Raw genomic sequence first — 24,300 nt, forward strand, 5'->3', positions numbered from 1 at the left:
AGAGAAGAGTATATCGAAGGAAAGAAAGTTTATATATGATAGTTTGATATTAAAAATTTGATGTATTTTCTAGAACGTGTGTTAGCCATGGAAGATAAAAAAAAAAAAAAAAACATATGTGATGTGTCGTGGTATCTATATTTTTATGTTTAAATGACTAAGCTTATGAAATTGAATAAAAAGTTAGATGCTTTTTAGTTGAATTGGTAAAAGTGAAAGTAAAAGATATCTGTAAGAAAATAAATAAATAAATAAAGTATATTTAGTAAATAAATAAATAAAGGTTATGTTAACTGGTGCTCCTGGAGTTCTGGTTAACATTACCCAATAAATATTCCTATATATTCTAAAAAAAAAAAAAAAAACTCATGTATAAAAGTGTCATGAGTCTTGACCAAAAAGGGGATTCATATACCAATATTTACTTTTTATGAAAATTAAATTAAATTATTGCATTAAACGATTAAACGAGGTAAAGTAATGTCTCATAGAGCTAAAATAATGTTATTGTTGTTGGTGGTAATTTATTTATTTTGTCTAAAATTGTTAGGTCGGAGAGAAGTTTTGAGTATCATCCACAATTTTTTTAATAAACTGATGATGCAAAGAGCATCACCCATATAAACCAAAAATAGATATACAAAAAGGAAATGGGGACTAAGCCAAAACCTTTCAACCATTTACAAATCTAAAACATGGTAAGTCAAGCCTCTTTGTAAAGAAATTTGCACTAGTCTGAGGAGGAATGTCATACATCCAGACAAAAGAGTTCAGTTCAAAATAGGAGGTTGCCAAATCACCTCAATTATATCTAGGGCCTTGGGAGGATGAATTCATCAATGGAGTTTATGGCAACTTTTTTAGAGTTATTCCAAGATAGGGAAACAGTAGCAATGATTAAATAGACAGATGATTTCCAATGTAAATACTTTTCAGAAAATGCCAATTGGTTTCTAGCTAACCAAATAACAACAAAAAAATTTACCAAGGAAGACTTAATTACTAACTTACACTGAGGTGACCAACCTCCATCTGTTAGGGTCCAAATATCTTCCATGGAGTTGAATTGAAGATTTACACCTAAAACATATGCAAACCACCTCCAGATGTTAACTGCAAAATTACAATGGAAAAATAAATGAAAGGATGTTTCTTGTTCACTTATTCAACATCTGCACATAGAAGTGATATGGAGGCCCCTTGAGCATAAGTCTTCATCAGTGGGGAGTTTGTTATGCATCAACCTCTATGCCATAAGAGACTTTGAAGGAGGAATATCAATATACCATATAGCTTTGGCCCATTTTATATGTTGCGAATGAGGTGTTTTAAAGTTATAAGCATCCCTGAGAGAGAGTTCCCCATTATTGGAATTTTCCATAAGAGTCTATCATGAGATGGATGCCTAGGCAGTGTTATCTGCATCACCAGATTCACCAAAGATGGGAACATTTCTTGAAGAGAGAGATAAGAATAAACCAATGACCATTCCTAATAAAATCACCAACCTTAGACGTCAAAGATTTGGACTAATTTTGTCTTAAATGAAGGGAATGATAAATAGGCCTCAAAGTGTCACAAATCATTCCAAAAATTGACATTGTTCCCATCACCAGTTTGCCAGGCAGAATTTTCTATAACAAGATTATACTCACTTTTAAAACTACTCAATAAAGAGGAGAAAGTATGATAAGAAATACATCTATCATTTTTTAAAACTCTAGACCTTAACAGCTTTGCCCAATCCGTATCAGAAGACTCCATCTCCCAACAAAGCTTAAGATTATAAGCTTCATTAAGATGGATTAGATATCTAATACCTAACCCTCCTTCCTCTAATGGCTTACAAATTTTTTCCATGCCACAATGACTAATTTCCTCTTCTCAATGTCCCCACTCCAAATGAAGATCCTAATACTTCTCTCCAAATCATTTAACAATGAAACTGGCAAAGCATATATGGACAAATTGTGTATCAGCATTCCTTGAATCAATGAGATTACTAGTTGCACTCTGCCTGCAATTGAAAGTAAAGAGGCTTTTCAGGATGACAATTTAAGCTTAATCCTATCAGCAATAGGTTGAAAGTGACATTTTTTGGGCTTTCCTTTTGAAAATAGGAGCACCAAGGTACAAAAAGGGGAGAGTTTGAATGTTGAAACCTAGCAATGGTTATCAGTCTCTCATGAGAAATAGCACCTGAATATATAGTAGATTTGTTAACATATATCCTCTAACCATATATTGAAGCATAGTCATGAAACAGATTCTGAAGAGCGTTAAGGTTTTGTAGTCTTTCCTCTACAAAAAAAAAATGATATCGTCAACATACAACACATGAGAAGGAACATATGGTTTTCTGGATCCCTTGATAAGGTCTAGTGATAGAAATCTGGCAAGTGTACCAAAAATATATCGAAGTAATAAAATTTATAAGTTCGTATCCACAGGGACTGTTTCAATTTCTAATCGGCAAAAGCGTTAAAATTAAGGATGTATTAAATTTATGGGGTTGCCCTAGGCAGTTGGATTTAGTTTTATAAAACTTAAACAAAGTAAATAAAATGGGTTGATAATTGGATTAAAAACAGATGATCAAGCCTTTCGAATCCTCTATTGCTCACTGTGAGTAATTTACCTCTCTTCTTTCTCAAAGAAATTAACCTAGCTTTACGACGGATTAACTAAGTGATTTTGATCAATCTCTTGACTCAAAACCCTTTCCTAAGTTATAACCCTATTAATCTCTTAACCAGATTGAATAACCGTGGAAGCAAAGTCAGAACGTTATTTCTTAAGTCATAACTCTCAATTTCCTATCTCTAGGTTCCTAGTGTTGAGTTAAACAGAATTACTATTTCAGGATTAAAAGCTAGGGCTAATAGTAGTCATGCAAACAATCATACAAAAAGCAATGAACACAAATAATTCTGAATAAAGACTAAGTTTTCATTGATGTCAAAGAGAGTTCGTAACAAATTACATGGTTCACAGATCACAAAGATTCATCTCATGGCTTAATCAATCTAAGAGTTTAGCTACTCATAACTAAACAATCAAATACATAGAAAATAGTGAACATACATAAACCAGAACCAACTATGAGTTGGGTGAGATCCACTGTTTCCTGGTGACGTCTATGCTCTGTTTAGGTCTCCAAAATCGCACTCCAAGCTTCTGGTCGCTTCTGGCTTTTATAAACACAAAATTAGGGTTTCAGAAAGCCGATCATCGTGCCACGTTACGATCCAATCGTGGCACGATCACTTCATTAATCCTACGTGGCAGCAGACAAACTTTCATATCGTGGCACGTTCCAGATTTCATCGTGGCACGAAATTTCCAGTGACAAATTCTTTGTCCCACGTTCAACAAACGTGCCACGTTACGATCCAATCGTGGCACGATGTTTTATTCTTAGGCATTTTTCAATCTTTTCAGGAATTTCTTCTCTTGGGCTCTTGTTCCTGTTTTAATCTGATTTCACCATGAATTACAAGCAGTTGACTCTCTAAACATTACAAAAAGGACACAAATATGACTAAAAAACTAGTAATGATGTACTGTCATCATCTAGCTTACCTTCATCCATCAATCTAGAAATACCTCTGCTCATCACCTCTTTGGCAATATAGAAAAGGAGAGGAGAGATACGGTCTCCCTACCTCACCCTTCTCTTACAATGAAAATAATCATGAAACTTACCATTGAGAGAAATTGTCAGAGAATGTGAGTTTAAAATGACCTATATCCAATTACAAATGTTTTCATTAAAACCAAAAGCTTTCAAAATCTTCAAAAGAAATTTTCATTCCATAGTGTCAAAGGCTTTATAAATGTCTATTTTAAGGGCAAGATTACCTCCAAAAGATCTATTATGGAGAAGGTTGGCTGCTTCTCAAGTGAGGTTGATACACTTTTTGATTTGTCTTTCTTGAATAAATCCTCTTTCCTGCTTAGAAATGAGGTTAGGCATGATTCTAGCTAACCTTTCAACAATCACTTTGGTTATAATTTTAAATTTGAAGTTATCTAAAGCTATAGGCCTATATTGCTCCACACAGTCAGCACCTTGAAACTTAGGTATGGGAATAATAACATTGGCATTGTAGTTAGGGAGCAGCCAGTCATCTACAAAGAAATTTAAAACTGCATTAGTTACATCAGTATTCACATTGTTCCAATAAGTTTAGAAGAAATGACCTCCGAACCAAAGGAATATCCTGCAAAACATCAAAGTTAGTAGAAAACAAATGTTTAAAATTATTAGAAATGTGATTTGTTATTTGCACTGGCTCTGTAAGCACACTATCACCACTTCTTATGGTTGATATGAGGTTGGTTTTTTACTTGATTCTGACACTCTTGGAAGTGTGAGGTGTTCCTATCTCCATCAGTATGCCATTTCACCTTTACTTTTTCTTTCCAAAAAGTTTCTTGTCTATCCAGGGCTTTGTCAAGGTTTATGTAGGCTAATTTTTTAAGGTTTTGGAGGTTATCAGCGAGACCAAAAGTTTCAATCTGGTCATTAATGTTTCGAACTTTTGTTTATGTTTCCTTTACCTGATTGTGAATATTATCAAACACAAACTTATTCCATTCTTTTAGGTTAACCTTAAGTGCTTCAACTTTTAGGACAAAATAAACATAGGACAACCACCCACAGAGAGGTTCCTAGAATTTCTAACTGTATTTTATACAATCTTCATGTTTGGTCCATATTTTAGGAAATTTGAAATGAGGTTCAAAACAGAAAACTGGAAGTCAAGGAGTAAAGGAGAGTGATCAAAACGATGTTTTACCAAGGTAGAGCAAGATAATGGGGAGCACATATTCAGCCATTGTTGATTGCAAATGGCTATGTCAAGTCACTTATCTGTATTAATATTTCCATCCATTCTATTCGACCAGGTGTAAAAAGAGCCTCTGGTAGGAAGATGGATAAGTTGATTAGCCTCCTTCCAATCAACAAAATCATCCATAGGATCGTCCATATTTGGTTCAAAGCAACCACACATGTAAGAGAGACATCACAATTTAACTCAAAACCTTAACGTAATGTGTTTATAAGTCGTCTCGTTTCGATCTCCATTTTTTTAAATCTAAATCCTAACTTTAGATTTGTTCATTTTTGAGGGGGTTTTTGGCCTAGTCCCCCCTTTGTTTTTTCCTTGATATCTTATATATATATTTGGTGGATACAACATACTGTTGTTCCACTTTTTGCTAAAAAATAAAATAAAATAAAACACCAATTAAAAATGGCCACCATGTCACTCAATTTGCTAGTTATAAACATATTTTAGATTCTAAAAATTTAATTTTTAAATATATTAGTCAATGTAAAAATTAATAAATTTCATAATTAAATAAATTAAATAAAAAACTAATTAAAAATTGTCACCTTTTGACCCAAAAAAATTAAAAATGGCAACCTTTTGACCAAAAAAAGGTCACCTAACCAACCCTAGGTATGTTCATTCAGTCCTCAAATTGCTATATATACAAACATTTTCTAAACCCTATTGTTTAAATCCCTAATAGTTTGCCGCAACTGCTGCTCCTTCTGAACATGTCCTATTGTCCTCGACTTTAACGACAACTCCTTTTCAAAATCCCTAGTAAGCGGTGCTCAGGAGGAGCAGCAGCTGTGGCAAGCTATCAGGGATTTAGACAATAGGGTTTAGAAAATGCTTGTATATATAGCAATTTGAAGACTGGACGAACTTAACTAAAGTTGGTTAGGTGGCCTTTTATTGGTCAAAAGGTTGCTATTTTTAATTTTTTTGGTCAAAAGGTGACCATTTTGAATTGGTTTTCTATTTTATTTATTTAATTATGAAATTTATTAATTTCTACATTAATTAATATATTTAAAAAATAAATTTTTAGAATCTAAAATATCTTTATAACCAGCCAATTAGGTGACATGGTGGTTATTTTTAATTGGTGTTTTTCTTTTATGGGAATTGGTGTTTTATTTTACTTATTTATTTCATGAAATATTTTAATTTCTATATTAATTAATATATTTAAAAAAATGGAGGTCAAACAATTTGTAAACAAGACGACTTATAAACACATTACATTAAGATTTTGGGTTAAATTGTGATGTTTCTCTTACATGTGTGGTTGCTTCGAACCAAATGTGAACGATCCTCAAGACATCCCTCCTAACCTGACAATTATAGACAAAATAAACTACCACCGACAACAATGAATTGGTACTAATAGTAAGAGATTTGAACCCCTTAAATAAAGTTGAGTTCCATTTTATGGAGATTAACTATCAATAAGCTCTATGATAAAAACTTTATATCTATAACATGGTAACAAAAAATAAGTAAATAAATACTACCAAAATTAAGTGTCTATTTGAATTCATTCCACAATCGGTCACATTACCCCATTAATTCAAACTAACTCTCGTTGAAACTAAGTTATACTAACTACACCAATTCTGTTTTGATTTTTGAGTCAAATCAAACTTTTTATAAACCTCATCTTTCAGGCATTACATATTACTACATCCACTTTCTTAATTCACTTCAACTATTTCATCAAATATCTTCTTTCTTTCTTAATGTTCTTCTTCTTCAATTTGTCATTTTCGCTTCTCCTAAGGCATCTATAACTTTGTATTTTTCTCTTTTCATTTCTCTTCTTGTTTTTTGTTTGTAGGGTATTCAATGAACTTTTTTTATTTGTGTTTTTTTAGGGCATCGCAAAACAAATGAGACTATCCTCAAAGAGAATTATATATTTCTCATGATTTTTTGTTATCTTTAGTTGTTTGTATTTTACAAGCAGATATGATATAATTTTATTGTCAAGTTCTTAGTTATTTTATCATCCTATAAGGAATGTATTACTATGTTTCTCTTTTGTGCAAAATACCCTTTCATGTTCTCATAAAATATTTTGTCTCTCAAACGTATTTAATAAAGTTGTGTCTAAACTAAAACCTATTCATACATATTTACTCCATTTCGTGTTAAATACCTATTTTGTGCTGGTTATCTAAAAATATTTGTGTCTAAACTGCTTTTGATTTTATTTTTGTTTTATAACTTACATTCAACGAAGTTATATGAATATGTTATGTATTTAGTCGATTTTATGATAAATACCTATTATGTGCAACTTCTTTTAGAATATGTTGCGTTTGAAACGTATTCAATTTGTACTTTTGCTTTTAGCTTACATGCATTGAATTATGAAGTTGAGACCGTTTTAGCCCATTATTCCTTTCATTAATCACATTTTCAGTGCCTTTTATTTAACGTCTTCATGGCTAGATCCATTGATTCCCTTTTTACTCTACTTTATTATTTTTCCTTCTCTTCTTGCAACAAGAATCATTATAAAGGCGTGACTCTTATTTGACACACAACCGTTTGGAAGATTTGGGAGGTTAGATATGGAATTATTTTCTCAACTAAGATATTGGTGCCGGAGGAAATTGAAGATGCTATTAAATCCACCTCTTGGGGGTCGTTTCTATCTACAAGTGATTGTACTACGAGTGATTTTTGAATCCTCTTATTTTCTATAATTCATAGTTTGGATGATTTTACTTTGGCGGGTAGAGTTCCCCTTGTTTTGACACCCAACCTTTAGGTTTATTACTATTTGTACTTCTCTCATTTTTGAATTAATTAAATTCGTTTTGCTCTTAAAATGCAAAACTATTATTCTTAAGATTTGTTGAAAATTGTATAGTATATTGAAACATGCATAGACAATATGATATCTAATAAGCTAGCTTATTTAACTTTGTTATTGATGGGATACATAACTTTGATAGATGAATTGTAATTTATAGTAGCACAGAGAGATCATTGAAATTGAGTTAAAGAATAGAAAACAAGAAGGCGCAACGTGGTAAAGAACAAAACCACATCAAAGATAGTAAAATTATATAAGGTAGAAGATATTAAATTTTATCATTCAATATGTAGTTTACTTTTCATTTTCCCCCAACTTTTATGCATGAAAATCATATCAATTGCAGTATTAATATTGAAAATACTTACAGGCTAGTGATATCTCTGACTTCAACATGTGATTTCCACTTCATTTCATAATTCTCCTTGGCATCTCAGTTAAAGTGATAGAGAAGGCATGACTAAAATTATTTTGAAGGTATCAAATTGCATGTGAATTTTCCACATAAGCTCATCCTTCACTCAAACATCAAGGTTCATATTGATGGATTCATTTTGCCTTTGACTTTAGCTCTTGTTCCGACAGGCTTTCAATACAATTATTGCTGCTAAACCTGTTCATTGAATTTAATGCAATGAATGATAAAGAAATTTTAGAATTGTCTAAGAAGAGGAATATACAAATTCACCTAATATTAAACTCCAAATCTCATGTTTCATTTCCAAGTCTTAGGGTCAAAGAAAAACAAATCTGAATTAACAACTAATTTCTTCCTCAGTTGTCAGATGAAGGGATAAGAAAAACAAATTAGAGTAAAATGATATTTAGAAATAGAATGCATAAATATCTGATATGCAATGGATTAAAATTAGAACACATTTTTAAAAGAAAAAATAGAACGAGATCTTTATTATAGATGAAAATAGGGTAAAATCATTTTTGCATAATAACATTAAATCATATGAAATAAGGGCCTCCAACTGATCATCCTAACCCATATACAATTTCCATCATATTCATATGGGTAAGGAGCCTATTATCATGTTCATATTTTTTTTACATGTTTTGTCGTGTATTACATATTAAATATTGTCAATACTCCCGTATGATTTGTATCTATTTTTTTTTTTTTAATGATACCCTACCAAAACAACCATTTACTAATATTTCCGATTTCAACAACAAAAAAATACAAGCAACGGAGATTCAGATGCACACTCACAAATTCCATACAACTTCTTGTTTTCAATATCATGAGTGCATGTCTCTACACCTCTCTCAACTGGAAAATGGTGGAAATTGATATAACCGGTGCCTTTTAAATTTTTGATCAAAGAAATCACAGTCGTTTAAATAATAAACAAGATATAACATGTGTTTGATCAACTAAAATACATGGTAGATGATGATGATGAAGAAATAAAATTCATTTTCAACAAGTTGAGCCTCAAAGTTTTCCTGGAGATGGAGAAATTGCAAATCTAGATTTACCACAAATTAAAAGAAATCTAAATAATAAATGCAACAAACAAATGAATGAAAACTGAGGAATCATAAGTAAAAAGGTATATACCTGCATCATGCATTTGTCTACATCGAATCTTTATGAAAAGTAATTAAGGTGCAGTTGTTGTGGCTAACAGTGGTGGGGGTTTATAAAATTAGGGTTTTGAAAAATGTTTATATAACAGCTGCGGCAAGTGAATTGTGGATTTGGATTTAGAAATACTTAAACCTTTGTTGTCAATAGCGGCTGCTACCGGCGCTATTGCAGCGCGGAGCGGCCAAAAACATACCACTGCATTGCAATGCTCCAAGGCTGAGCGTTTAGAGAAAGTGGATTTAGCTGTCTCTATCCGGTGGAGCGGGGCAGACCAAAATCGGGTCAAAGTGGCCGATATTCACTTAAAACTATTTTTTTTTTAGGGTCAAAATCGTACGATCGGAGGTCAGAACAGCTGGATCTGAGGTAGGAACAACTTCATCCTTTTTCACGATCAAAAGAAGAAGAAATGAAAGAAATCTTTTAGAGCACCCACATCCATGCCACCCAAATGGGTGGTATAAATGGGACCCACATAATATATTATATTACTTTACACTTCCCAATTATTTAAACCACTCAACTACATTTTCTAAATATCCATACCACTCCTCTAAAACTCTAAAATGGGTCCCACTTATCTTACAACTACAATATACTTTAATAATATAAAATATTAATTAAAAGAAAAAGAACTCAAAAGCAATACAAAAGTTCTGACAAATTCTGGAATGGAACAGTGGTAATGCATTGCCACCATGGTTGGTTTTACTACTTGCTTTGTTGCCAAATATCAGAGGTTTCCTGACACATTTTCATTTGTTGCAGTTATACCACGGTGCTTTTGCACCGATAATCATGCTCTTAATGTACTACAACCCATTTTTAGTTCCCGTGTTTAATCATGAGAAAATGCAGATCTAGAAGTGTGGCTGACTGCGGCTGATGGGAGACAGAGAAACAGAAACTAGGGTTGAATGTTATTTCATTCTTTATAGTAGGGATTAGATTGGGCGTAGGCCCACTGACCTAACAGATTGAGTCTTCTCTTTTTCCACTTTCTTTTTTTACTATTACTTTTCCTACCTCATGTATGACTAGCACGCCCTGTAAATTTTCCTAAAATGCCCTTGTGCAATTCGGATTTTAAAATCCGAATTCATGTTTCACTAATTCGGATTTTATAATCCGAATTTTGCTTATGTATAATCAACAATCAGAATCTCTCTAATTTCAGCAGTTTCGAATTTTTCTTTTAAAAACAACCAAAAAACAAAGTAAAAAATGGTAAAACCTGTCAAATAAAACTAATTCAAATTTTTTCGGATTTTTCAGAGAATATGAAAAATAAAAAAATAAAAAATGGGTCTAAACGATGGAATTTTGGATTTTGAGGGCAGGAGTTCCGTAAGAAGTCCCTTCTAAGGGAGTCTTGATCCTTGATTTTTTACTGATTTACTGGGGAAGTTTCAGTGCAATCCGATCAAGTAGCCCGGAAACACGATTTTTGACTAAGAACAACTAACAATGACCCAAAACAGAAGGATGAAAGTTAGGAAGATTAATATTGTCCTTAAATTTGTTATCCATGTTAGAAACAAACTCAAAATTTGAGTTGATATCGTCCGGATTATATAATCCGAACTATTTTTCCTCTGAAAAAGGGTGTTTGGGGGGTTTTCGGGTTATATAATGCGAAAAAATTAAGTAGCGCGCCCTATTTTTTGAGGTCTTCGAATTATATAATCCGAAAAAATTTGAATTGGTGAAGAACTCAGTTTTTCACCCTATAACAAAGGAAAAACTGAATTTGGATTTAAAAATCCGAATTGCACAAGGACATTTTTGGAAAATTTACAGGACGCGCTAGTAATGGATAGAGTGGAAAAAGTAACAGTCTTTTTTTTTTCTTTCCTTTTTTCACTGTTTTGTTTTATAAGTAAATAACAATGGTTCTAAAAAAATGGTATTAATAATACAAAATGTATTAAATAATATATGTTTCATTTATATTGATAGTAATTATTAAATTACATAGTTTTATAATAGTATTTAATACTAAAAACAATTAATAAGCTTTAATTAACATCTAAACAATATATATCTTAAACAATACACACACACACATTCCTTATTGGAGATTTTTATATAATAAAATAACATATTTTTTTAAAATATATATCTTAAAAATGATTTTTAAGAGAAATTACTCAAAAAAAAAAATTTTGAAAATTTATCATTCAAAAAAAGTTGTAGCAAAAAGATAGAATGTTTTTTTATTGGATAAATGACCAAATTTATTAACAAGTCCACCTCGATCAAGTACCAAACAAGACACCTCTGCCCACCTCGATCATGGAGGAGACACCAAATCATACAATGATTTTTTTATTGGAAACTATTTAAACCAATTTTTCAAAAACCTTTTAAAAAAGTTATAAGAAATAGATGAAGTAAGTTAAAAATTCATTTTTAAGAAACATACTCATAATAATAACGGGGGAATTGAAGAGGAAAAATGATAAAAGTGCATAAACATGCAACTTCCACTCTCACTATCTCATGACAAACACACAAGTTGATTTTCAGTTTTCACATATTTTGACAATGTCGATTGGAATTAATTTACCTATGAAAATAATTCTAATTTAAAGTTTTAATTTGTAGATTTTGACTCTAAATATTATTTTATATGATCACACTTAAATTTAGAATTCAACTCATTTTCACATGAATATAGCCAAACTTAAATTGTTTCATATTCAATTAATTTTTAATTAAAATCAATTTTACAAAATTAGGTGATTCAATATTAATTTTGATAACTCTAAAACCAAACACACTTAATAAATTTATGAAAAATTGTTTTTCTGTCATTGTACAAATTTTAATTGAGTTTTCTACTTAAATCAATTTTTTTTCTTGTCAAGTAGGATAGTGTAGATAAAGTTCACACATTTTAAAGGTAGAGAAGTAGGGTTTCCGGTGTTTTAAATTCCGACCCACCATAAAATATGCAATATATCAATTTTAACTAGTAGTACAATGGAGTAATTTGTGATGAAACAGCGACCCAAATTTAATTCGAATGTGTTCTTGTGAAACCAAACATAACTCTGATAAAATTTTAGAAATTAATGAAAGGGATTGTGGGGCACGTGAGATGTTGGTCCCAAAGAGAGATGATGATGAATTTCTTGTTTAACGTCATATCTTATCCTCGATGTTCACTAGTACATGATATGATATTGTGGCTTGTTGTTGCTATCATCTTCCACCGCATAGCAATACCAAGACCCAATACATTTTAAGTCATTATCCCCACCAACAAGTGATCATGATAAGTAAGTGTCTTTAGTTGAGTTGTATTGATTTTTTAAATTGATTTTGGTTAAAAATATTTTGTATTTAGATATATTCATTTTTAAAATTGATTTTGGTTAAAAATATTTTGTATTTGGATATATTCATGTAAAAGTGAGTTAAACTATAAATATGTATTTGAAAGCTATAAATCTTATCTTTAAGTAGAATCAATTTTAAAGGCGGAATCAATTGTACTTGACAGTAACTAAATATGTGAAGTCAATTAAGCACAATTAAACCTAATCCCGTTGGATATATTAATATACTATTGTCTAATTGTTAAATACTACTAACTTACACAAACAAGTAAGTGTTAGTGTGAAACTTCTGGTACATCATTTGATCATTCTTTTAAGGTGTCACAAAATAAAAGTATTATTTGTAGAGAAATGCTAACTTGTGCCCCAAGGGCACAAGTTTAGAAACTAAATATAGAAACTTTTTATTGAAAATTGTGCATTCAATATATTAAAAGTTTGAAATTTTGTCTTTTCAATACAAAAGTTACTTTTTAATTCCATTTTTAGTTTCTTAACTTGTGCCCTTAGGGCACAAGTTAACATGACCCTTATTTATAATATCATAGTGCCATTCAAAAAAAAGTTATAATATCATAGAATTTATAATATTCTCTTAAAATCAAATAAAAGTTTTTAATAATATTTAAAAAATGGATTTATTATAATTGATATGGAGAAAAGTATTAGACACCAAGATAGTGAGATAGCTATTGCACCAATCACACAGCCTAGAACCTTTGATTTAGTTAAGAACTTAAGTGTATATTTTTGTAAGTGTTACTGAAATGATTTTGTCAGTTACTGAAATGATGTTTTGTATCTTCAGATCTTTGAGCTTTTAAACCTTTTTCAACACATGTAAGTTTGATAAATATTTATATCTACGTGGTTACAATCACATTAAAATCATTTAACCATTAAGAGTCATATCATTTAATTATTTATTAAAAGTGTGTGTTTTGGTTCCACTTTTAGATGAGTCAAAATTGATTTGAAGATGTAGAATTGATTCTAACATGTTTGATTGCTTTCGAGTATAACTAATTTTGTTTTTAGAACTGATTGTACTTGAAGCTTGAATTTGTAGTTTTTTTTATTTTAGAATTGATTCTTATACTCAAATTTATAATTCAACTCACTTTAACATGAATTACACAAAACACTTTTAATTCTTATCACCTCAAAACAAACATTCACTAAATCTTTCCTCTTTTATCTTTTTTCCATTTGTATGCGTCTAAATAATTTTTAATATTTATTTGGAGTTGTGACCGAATGAATGTTTTCACTGCAAGTTGTAAGTTCAAGAGGGAAAAGATTTTCCCATTTTAAGTAGACATGCCACATTCAACAGTCCAAAATTTCTAATCGTGTTAACAGCAAAAAACAAATGCAAAAGCTCTGAATCTAACCTACTCCCATTTTTTTACTTTTGAATAAGATAGAGGTATGTTTGTTTACATTAACATAATGTTTTAAAAATGATATTAAACTAAAGATCAAAGTAGCAATATCTTTAGGTTATAGTTTTATTGGCTTATCCAGTTTGACAATGATTGAACCATATACCCCCTCAATCTAGTGGGTGCCCCTTGATTTAGGTTCTAAGTTTTTTTATTTTTTTACGACCATATTATAGGTAAGAACCTACTAGTATATCTAAAACTTGAGAATAAACAAAATGGAGAAAATACCTTTTAAACAGTTAGTACAATTCAAACTTTAGTGAGGTTATAAAAGCTGAAACCAATCATACTCACTTGTGTGATTGAGGATAACATCATTTTTATTTTCATTTATGATCAATATAGTTCAATTTACATGAGATAGCTCATCTCACTTAACAAACCAAAGTCTTGACTACGATTTTGGAGACTTGGTAAAGAATGACTGAATAAGGCAAAAAAGTAGAAATATAATAAGAGACTTTTAGCATGAAGATTTGCTTCAGAATCTGTAAATCCATTGGAGGATGGAATCCAATGCAAATATCTCAGAACCCCTCCCCTTCACATACATCATTTTGTGGGACCAATATATTTTGATTTGAGTCTCTGAAGGTGTAGTCCATTGATATAGGTTGGAACTCCAACATAGAATTAAGAGGTCCATGTTCGATCCCTGCTGCTAACGAATTCATCCTCCCCAAACAAACTAACCGCAAACATTTGTCTATTAAAAAATATATAATATATCTGATCTGAGCTTCAGTATTTCATCAGTTCATTGACTTCCTCGTATTCCTTACTTTCAATTCAGAACAGTTCACTTTTGGTCCAGAGGACTTATTGTTCCAAGAATAATGCTTATTGATAGTGAAATTTTGCAACGCGAACTCTTCTCGTGAAGAAATATTTCTGGGAGCTGTAATCTTCTATGTGCTTCTACTTTTAAGCAGCCTGTAATGATATGTGTTATAATCTATAAAGGTTTCACTTTACAAACCTCGACCGTGAATCCACAATCCATAAGCATCAGTAGCCATGCTCGCTGCTGTTCCGAGAGTCGATCCTTGGGACCTTTCACTTCAACAAGCTTAGCTTCACCACTGTATTCTCCACAGAAACGCCATAGCAGCAAGTCAGGCATTCCACTAGACCAGCTTCGATAGTCTTCACAAAGAAGCAGGCAAAAAGAGGCCAAACAAGAACCCCCAACACAAGTAACTGCAGCACGAAGCTCATCTAAAGAATGGCGGTCCCAGTTAACTCCTCTACAAGATGTCCCATTATGTGTTTCCCATGACTTAATAAGAAATTCCTCAGCCATGCCGTCACGAATTTGCTGCAGATGTGATTCTATGATACTCTTTCTTGCCGTATAAAAGCTATCAGTACCCAAATCCAAAGGAGCATTCTGTAAATTCAAAGGCCAATAAGTGTTCATTGTCATGTAGTAACTACAAGTCTATATGTTGGTAAATATATATTGAAATTGATGTTAGTATGGAGAGTTTTAGCAACATGGTTCATCTACATGGTTAGTCATGTATTTAGAAAATATGATACATGCACTTAGGAAGTAGCAATATTATTAATCTCCTTTTAAACGTCTACTGTTAAGAGTTTAGTATGAATAGAATTTCAGCTTAGTGCAAACCACTCGAGCACATTCAAAAAATATCCCGCCTTCCTATTTTTCTAAGAAACGGACTCTTTTATTTCACAACATGCTATAACAAATCATACGGGAAATATGCAAATGCAGTAAAAAGTTGAGACTTGAGAAAAGATGAAAGGTTAATTACTCATTGAATAAAATGTACCTGAAATCTAGTATAGAAAACATTAGGCACATCAGCATATATTACATCCCACATAAGAAGCCCAAAAACAGTTAACCATATGCCACTCTCTGTATGAACACCTTGCCATCCCTCCCCGGCATAATAATGCAAAGCAAGCTCTTCTACTCCGCATTGCGTCCCTTCTTCATTGTAAAACCGGTTTTTTGCTCCTAATTCAGAATTCAAAGGTCTCCCTTGAACATAAACCTGAATAATCACATGAGCCAGTGTGAGAAAGCCAAAATGTTACAGGAAATCTATATTGTCAATTTCACTAGAATCGTAAGGAAGTGGATCAGAGACAAGAATCTTAAAACAATAAAGCAATTACCTCAGGGATCTTACGCAGTACAGACCTAGAAAAACTAGGAACTTTCCACCGTCTTGGTGGTTTTCCCAAGCGAAGAACCCGTCTTTGCAACGCCATTCTTGAACCAGCCCGTACCCATGGATCAAGCAGTCCATTTTCAGCCACTTGAAGGCTCTCATCAATGTAACCCAGATGCTCCAGGTCAACTGATAATCTCAGTGTCCAATATCCTCTTTTTACATCACAAGCGTAAACATTTTGCAGCCATTTAAGTAAGTCAACTGCATCACTGTACCTGAGAAACAGAAGTTGCTTTTCTTCATCATCTGTAGTACACAACACGATAAAAAAAAATTGCAAAAATGACAGTGTCTAGTAAGCAGAGATATAAGATCATGTTATCTCTACATAAATGGAAACCAAGGGCACTATGTCTGGTAAGAAGAGATATAAGATCATTTTATCTCTACATAAATGGAAACCAAGGGCACTATGAGCACAAATGACGCACTGCAGCATCAGCATATCATTAGAATGAAAAAGTCCAACTAATTCTAAAAACTGGACCATATGCAATTGCATATTGCTTAACATCAAATATAGAATTCAGTGTTTTTTTCATGTGAAGTTGTTGCATTCGGTAAACATGGACAAATAAACAAGCTAACGAGTTAAAAGGATAAAAGGCAGAAACAGTACTAGTATCACTGAAGTAGTCACATGTTGTGCAGAACTAAACTCAATAATCCAATGCTAATCGATGGCAAGAGGCAAGCAATGCTTTTATTTGGTTAGGAAGGGGTGGCTATGACAGCCAATGTGTGGTAGATGCACCCAGTTTTATGACAGGTAAGGGAGGTCGTAGAAGATGATGTGCCCTAAGAGGCCTAAAACTGGGTACATCTACCACTCATTTGATGTCATGGAAACAGTCTAAACAATACTCTTGACCTCCGGCAATAAAGGGAACAGTCAACACCGAAAATAGTGAATGCATGCGGCTGGGATTGTGGTGGTGATGACCGACTTGTGCATGATTTTAATTATACCGTATTACACAAGGTCCAAATGTTTCTGCTACAACTTTTGAAGATTTTATTCTTAAAAATGTGTTAAGTGTTTGTATATTAAACCACAAACCTCCATACCTCCGCTCTTGCTCAAGAAAGGAAATCCCTAATGTGATCACTTTGGAGTATACCCATGATGCTGTTAATAAGTGATGGAATGTAGATACTGATTCAGAAGTCAAGTATTCAATGGGCAACACAGTGGATACACGGGACTCAGCAATCTTTATGCACCTCAATACTACATCAGTTTTGTTTGCATCAAGAGCTTCATCCATAATTTGTGCCAGTTCAATGGCCTGTAAAACAAAAGTTATACATGGAAGAAGAAACAAAAGGCCACAAGTATCTCATAAATTAGACATCTACCTCTTCATATGCAAGAAGATTCGTGCGACTTGAGAATATTGGTTTCGATACTGTGCAGGTATAAGTTGGATATTTGACTTTTCCAATATCAACTAGTAGAAAGGACGAAAGATCCTGCTCTCCATTTAAGAAGAAAAGCCTCTACAAAAGAAAAACTATTTGCATCAAGACTAAATATATTACCCAACTTAACTTAACTCTACAATCAATAAAAGCAACATAAGTCATTCACCTCTATACGCCAGATAAGAGATTCAGCTTTTGAAGAAATCTTGATACAGAAACCAGTTTTATCCAAAATCGTGGTTAATAGGTGTGTCCTGCACACAGCAGCAGCAGCAAGAATCAAGCATTATATAAAACATTAATTGACTCCTTCGTAAATTGTAAAAACACAACTAAATTTTTATACCATAATCCTGCATATGTAGAAAGAATAGATGAAATTAGATCTTGCTTCTTCATTCCGTGACCACAACTCTAGAACATCAAAATAGTATATAATAAATTTTATAGCCGGCTCATAAATAAGAGAATTGATGGGAAAAGAGAGTGGTCATAACATGTATGAAATATATAACCTCCGACTTATGACTACCTTATTACCATTTATATAAACACAGTATAATGTTCAATTGTTTGACCCGTATCTGTCCACATAGTATGTCTCTTACTATGTAGTCATCAGAAGCCATTATTCAATCTAGGAGCATTAACTATGGATACAGCCAAATTTAGAAGGATCCATCCAAAATGCTCCCTTCACTTATAATATGTCAGACATAAAAGCTCAGACCGCAATCCTATATAATGATAATAAAAGTAGTAAGAACTAATAAAAAAAGTCCAACTACTAATTCTATATAATGTTTTTCCTTTTATCAATCTGAAAAGAAAAAAAGTAATTACACGATAGTAAGGCACAGGACATCCACTAACTTTATTTCCCAACTTCAGTAAAGAAGAATAAAAAGGTAGCAACAACTAACAAGGAAAGTTGTCAAATTTTGCATGTTATTTCCTTTTCGACTGTAAGCTGAGCAATGGTGCTTTGCCTCTCTGCAGGATCTGGGTTTTAGGGGCTAAATAAAAGGGGGAAACTATTGCAATCTTTCTCTATCATAAATAATACTATAACTGGCATGTTTCACTTAGTCAACGGCGTATCCAAGTAAGGATATTAATACCCAGATTATGAATGCAGAAAGCATGCAACTTGTACACAAAGTAAGATCGACTGCTTTACTATAGATGAATTTTACAATTTTATTATTATAACTAATGAAATCCATTCACAAGATAGTGACATGAGAATCTATTCTGGCTTTAAAACTAGTGATTGATTCCAACCTTTTTAAGCAAGAAAGACCAAATTTCACGCAGCTCAGAGACAGTGAGCACATCCAATATATCATTCATGTCACTTTCACATAGTTGATTTCCATCTTCAAGAGAGCATATGTATTCTTTCTCTGCAATACAATCATCCCAAAGATACAGATTAAAGAGGTGGCAGTAACAAGATTTACCAGTAGGAGAAAACCAGTTATATTTGCAGGGAAAGATAAAAATAAACCTTACTATTTATATTAAATTACCAGCAAGTTCCTTGACTGCCTTTTGAGCATCAAATATCTCGGGATACGATATACTAGACATGCGAAACCAAGGTCCTTTCATAAGAGCAGAATACGAAAAATATGTCAATTCCAAAACAAACAAAAAAACAATTACAAAATTAATATGAAATCAACTCTGCAATGGTCTAAGATATTATGGTGGGCATCAGCTTTTTCATTTCATGGACCAGACCAGTCAAAATTTAATTTCATTTATATATAAAAAATTTCTGCAATATTTTTTTTTTGAACAGCAGTTCAGCAATATTGAAATTATTAGTTGATATGTTGCTAATTTCCAGACATCATAAAGCATAATATTCTTAATTTCTTATGTTTACAATATTGTTCTAAATCAAATATATCCACAAGTTTATTTTACACCACCCACAAATACTCTAATTCACACTATGCTTGGCATATTTTCTGAATCCATTGTGTAGTTAATATATATCAGTGTCCGTTGGTTAAGTTAAAAGATTTTGGCAAGACTACGACCGGTGCACAAAGTTTTATGGCAGTGTGCAGTAGTTATATGTAAGAGGTCTTTTGGTGATTTGGCTAAAGCAGAATGCATGTAAGACGTCTTTTGTTTTATGTTGCAGAACATAACTGTCTTTATGACCTCTTTTGTACATAACATAAAGGGTGAGTTTGATCAGGTAAAAGGTAAGTACTAGACAGAACAACACTAGACACAAGACCTATGATGCATAGGTACGGGTACAGTACCCGGTACGTAATACGTCAAATCTAAAAAAATGAAGGTACGAGTACACTAATATAAAAAATATAAAAAATATTCTACGAGTAAATTACTAGTACTAGTTGTTAAAAAAACATGCATAGAATAAAAATCAATTATAATAAAAAAACATTATAACTCTATTCTTATTTTAATCATGTGCCTAATCACACTTCTATCATTATGTCGCCTCATAGATTTACTTTTTTTTTTTCATCTCCTCCACTATTTTCATCAAAAGCGAGAGAATTGAAATAAAATAAAAAATAATTTCTTCTATTTTTCTATTGTCGGTACGTTTTTGCCGTACCCACTACGATGAATCAACTGAGTAAAAATGGGCACGGTTCGGTACTTACGACGTGTACCCGATACGGTGTGTACCCGCCTACCCAGTTGGGGCACTTCACCACTTTTGGAGTTCCCATGCTTCAGAGCACAAAACTGAAGACAGAACAACACCACCCAAGACAGAACAACACAAGACAAACTTTTAAGGTATTGAACAACTTTTTATCTTGTACCATGTTTGGTGGACAAAAGGTTATTTTGGTATTTTAGACAATTTGCGCTTGGGACAAAAAGTTGTTTCGTGGTTTAGTGAGAGACAAAAATTATAATTTTTGTCTAGTCTCGTGCCTTCCAGTTTGTCTAGTCCCATGAACAGTTTTAAAATCAAACACAATACAACTGGAGTTGTCCTGTCCACTCCCTTAGTTTATAGCAGATGAAACACACCCATAGTATTATCCTCAAGTACCTCTAATATTAAGGTGCCGAGGGATATGAAAAACTCAATTCTATTCCATTAATGAGATCATTTCGTTCTACAGTCTTTACATTTTGATCACGGTTCACAAAATCCGTTCTGTACTACTACTACTTACCAATTCATAAATACTGCAAGCACCAAATATTTTTTTTTGACAAAAGCAAGCATTAAATATAAAAATTGATAAGTTTCAAATATTCCAATTACCTTTTCTAGTGTATAGCCGAATGAAGAGCCTCTGGCTGTCATTTGAGAGTGAAGTGAATGACTCTGTCAATGGATGAGACATTGTTTAAACTATCTGATTAAAAAAGTTCCAAGAAATAAAAATCACAAGTGTTATGTTAAAATTAATACCCGTATAGGTTTTTTCATCTTCTGTTAGAAGGTGAATATTATTTCTTAACACCTCTTGTAGCATAAGAGAAAAATTCATTTGGTACTTTACAGAAGAAGGATTCTTGATAGCAGACTCAACAACATGCCGAGCATTCTTCCATAAGCATTTAAAAGTCTCATCTTCATACTCTCTTTCATCATCCGGTGTTCTGTGGCACATAATCTGAATTGGAACAGCATCAGTAGATTGTTTCGGAACAGAAGTGACATGTCCCTAGAACAAATTCCAAAGAACAAAATAATGAGAACTTCAATCAAGTAGCTTAATCCATACATTCTGGAGTAATTATAGGGATCAATTAAATTTTTAAGTATAAATCACTAGCAAGTAAAAATTGCAAAATGCTAATCATTACAGTTATGACTAGCCTTAATCAAGTAGATTAACAATTATGGAAGAACTCTAGTTAATATGTAATTAGAATAATTATCAAATAGATCTAGATGAATGCCGGTCATAAATATAATGTAATAGGTGATTATTGGACTATCTTTATATATATATCCTCTTCTGAACTTAATAGTAGATCGGAGTTTCAGACTTTATGGAATTGGGATTCTATTCCAAACTTTTGTAGGATAAGTAAAACTGTATTTTTGTAGATTGGTAACACTAGAGAATCATGACAAGCATGTTGCACCAATCTTGAAGGTGTATAATGCCCAGGTTTCTTTTTTCTTTTGACAAGAACGCCTCATCATCCTCTATATTGCCAACATACTATCAACTACCTAGAACAGATATCTGTGGAAAAACATCGATCCTCCCTATTGAATCTTGATAGTTGAATTTTCAATTTTCTTCAAAAGCCCTGAAAGTGGAAAACACTAATCTTAAAGTACCCACAAATCTAACCGTAAAAGGCTCAAACCTTTTCTTAGTGCCTGCAAATCCCCGTTACTCTCATCATATGAACCCGATGAAACTTCTACCAACATTTTTCAATGCTTAATTTATGTACGAACTAAATGACAAAGCAAAGAATAATTGCTAAACAAAGAGTACGTAACTACATAAGAACAAATCACATTCAGGTCAAAGCTTATAATACCTGAAATACAATGTTGTAGTTGTCAATTAGAGGAGATAGATACTGTGCCAGCTCGCGAGGGAGATAACCTAGAAATTTAGAAGACTCAGAATCTGTAGAAACAACCTGAAACAACCAACAGGGGTAACTAGTTCCTTAAAGTTCCACATAAAATTCTTCTGCTGTCCCATATTATAAGCTCATTTTATCACGTATAATAAGAAAAATAGTAGTGCTTTTAACTTGTCAATTTTATGTATAAATATTCTTAAATTACTCTAGTTAATTTTTGAAGTTACAACAATATAAGAGTGACACCCCTCATCTTATAATCCCGTTTTGTAAGGAAGCATTAGGCCCCAATATAAAAAACATAATAAACATAATATGTACTAGAGCCTATCAATCCGGGCCACCACCATTTATATCTACGCACCAAATCCAATAATGTTGGGTGTGAGGGGTGTACTCAGAAAAACAAGTCCCACATAGGATAAATATGAAGTCAAATGAGTTTATAAACAGTGGCAGCCCTCGTCTCACAAGTTGGTTCTGTAAAGATGAGTTTGACCCAATATAATAACTTCAACACTAAAATTACAAAAACAAATTATATATTCAATTGATATGTCCCGACAACAAATGATTTTTCACATTTTCAATCAATAACAATAGTTGTATCACAAAAAATAGTTAACTTTAATCATAAATCTACTTTAAAAATCAAAGTGTAATTTGTGATTGGTTGATAGGTGAAAGCGTATTAAAACTAATAATTTGGAAATAACTTATATATTTAGCAACAATATTTTGCAAGTAACACTAAAAAAACGAAATAAACAAAAACCTTGATAGCATTTGGATCCTTGACATTCTGTGTGTCTCTCAAAAGAGAGACAGTGTCTCCCACACATACATCCTCCTTATCAGCATATCTCCGACCCACAATCAAAGTTTCAAACTTCACTCCAAAAATATCGCATTTATCATCAACATCATCAGCAATATCATCATGCTGATGAGTATCAATCTCGTTGAAATTCGGGGACAACGAAGAAGAAGCAGTGGCAACAATTGCAGAATCCACAAGATCAACATCAACACTGTGATTTTCAGTTAACTCTAATTGTTCTCGACATGTGTTATCCGGCACGCCTGAAGGCGTGTGGGCATTATCAACACTGTGACTTTCGGTTAACTTGAATTGTTCTTCGTAAGAAGGCGTGTGGGTAAGATTAACAGGGCGAGTGAAGTTTAACTGAAGAAGGGTTTGTTGTGTAAGTTTTCGTTTCGTTCCACTTCGTTTAGGTTCAGAGAGACACGAATCTGAAAAATTGAAATGAAAAAGAAATTGAAAAATTAATTTGAAATCTATCTAGCACCACCCACGCTTCTGATCGAATGTATGTCCAGTGTCTGATATCCGACTCGTGTGAATTATGTCATTTTCTCAAATTATTATTAGAATCAGTTGACACTTCTCAAATTATTATTGGTGTCGGTTGACACTGACACGTATCAGACACCAGACACACCTTCGATCAGAGACGTGGTTGATTGAAATGTGAAATAAAAAAAGATGATGAACGAAGTATTACCGAGATGAGAGTTGATGAGGCGGTTGTCATCGGGAAGAGAGAGTGAACAAACGGGGCAGATAACGACGTCGTTTTCACGGGTGTCGTTACCGGCTGTACTAGGTTGTTCCGGTTGCTGGTGTGAGAGAGGAACGGGATCGGAGAGGATAGACAGACGATTGGGAAGGAAACGACGACGTTTTCCGATTAATCGAATCAAACTTTCTCTGCCGTTTAGTACCATTGTTGAACTGCGCCGCTGCGAAAATGAAATGAAACCCTTTAATTTCCCGCTTCCTACTTCCCTCTTTTTATACCAAAAGTTTTAAGTTTTATATTTTTTTGTATTTATTACACGAAATATTGAAACAAGGAACAAAATTACATTTATAGAATTTCATAAGATTCGATATCTAATTCGTTCATTAAAATCTAAGAAAATACATGTAATTTTTGTTCCTTGTTTATTATATGCACAAAAAATGAATTGCAAGTAAAGAACCATAACAAAACATCTAGAAAAAT

At 32.6% G+C, this 24,300-nt stretch overlaps 1 protein-coding gene and 1 long non-coding RNA gene across 4 annotated transcripts; both read right to left on the bottom strand.

The window, feature by feature from the left end:
• Positions 1-891: 891 nt before the first annotated feature.
• LOC146904882 (uncharacterized) lies at positions 892-10,134 on the bottom strand. 3 transcript variants are annotated; one of them, XR_015018830.1, is made up of 5 exons: positions 9,242-10,134; positions 8,037-8,281; positions 3,583-6,178; positions 2,239-2,301; positions 892-2,017 (listed from the first exon to the last, which is right to left on the bottom strand). It is a non-coding gene; the product is annotated as an uncharacterized LOC146904882 (long non-coding RNA). The 3 variants fall into 3 exon arrangements; XR_015018828.1 differs by having other exon boundaries at positions 2,200-2,301; XR_015018829.1 differs by having other exon boundaries at positions 2,163-2,301.
• Positions 10,135-14,365: 4,231 nt separating this feature from the next.
• Positions 14,366-24,058, bottom strand: LOC146904883 (zinc ion binding/nucleic acid binding/hydrolase). The gene is made up of 14 exons (XM_085726367.1): positions 23,797-24,058; positions 23,046-23,524; positions 22,220-22,324; positions 21,126-21,381; positions 20,976-21,038; positions 19,231-19,305; positions 18,983-19,104; positions 18,045-18,112; positions 17,865-17,952; positions 17,633-17,773; positions 17,342-17,562; positions 16,215-16,488; positions 15,863-16,090; positions 14,366-15,453 (listed from the first exon to the last, which is right to left on the bottom strand). Exons 1-14 carry the CDS (start codon positions 24,017-24,019, stop codon positions 15,019-15,021), a joined length of 2,778 nt encoding a protein of 925 aa, XP_085582493.1. The 5' UTR covers positions 24,020-24,058; the 3' UTR covers positions 14,366-15,018.
• Between the last annotated feature and the right edge of the window lie 242 nt (positions 24,059-24,300).

The sequence above is a fragment of the Medicago sativa genome, chromosome 7, assembly GCF_051527215.1.
Source record: "Medicago sativa cultivar Bolivia chromosome 7, Bolivia_mono, whole genome shotgun sequence".
Taxonomy (NCBI): domain Eukaryota; kingdom Viridiplantae; phylum Streptophyta; class Magnoliopsida; order Fabales; family Fabaceae; genus Medicago; species Medicago sativa.

Bases quoted from the DNA above. Each gene is read 5' to 3' on its own strand.
- LOC146904883 (XM_085726367.1), bottom strand. From the start codon at position 24,019: ATGGTACTAAACGGCAGAGAAAGTTTGATTCGATTAATCGGAAAACGT. The intron at 23,525-23,796 runs GTAATACTTCGT...TCAATTTTTCAG, and splicing joins CCTCATCAACTCTCATCTCG to ATTCGTGTCTCTCTGAACCT. The intron at 15,454-15,862 runs GTACATTTTATT...TTGAATTTACAG, and splicing joins TTTTCTATACTAGATTTCAG to AATGCTCCTTTGGATTTGGG.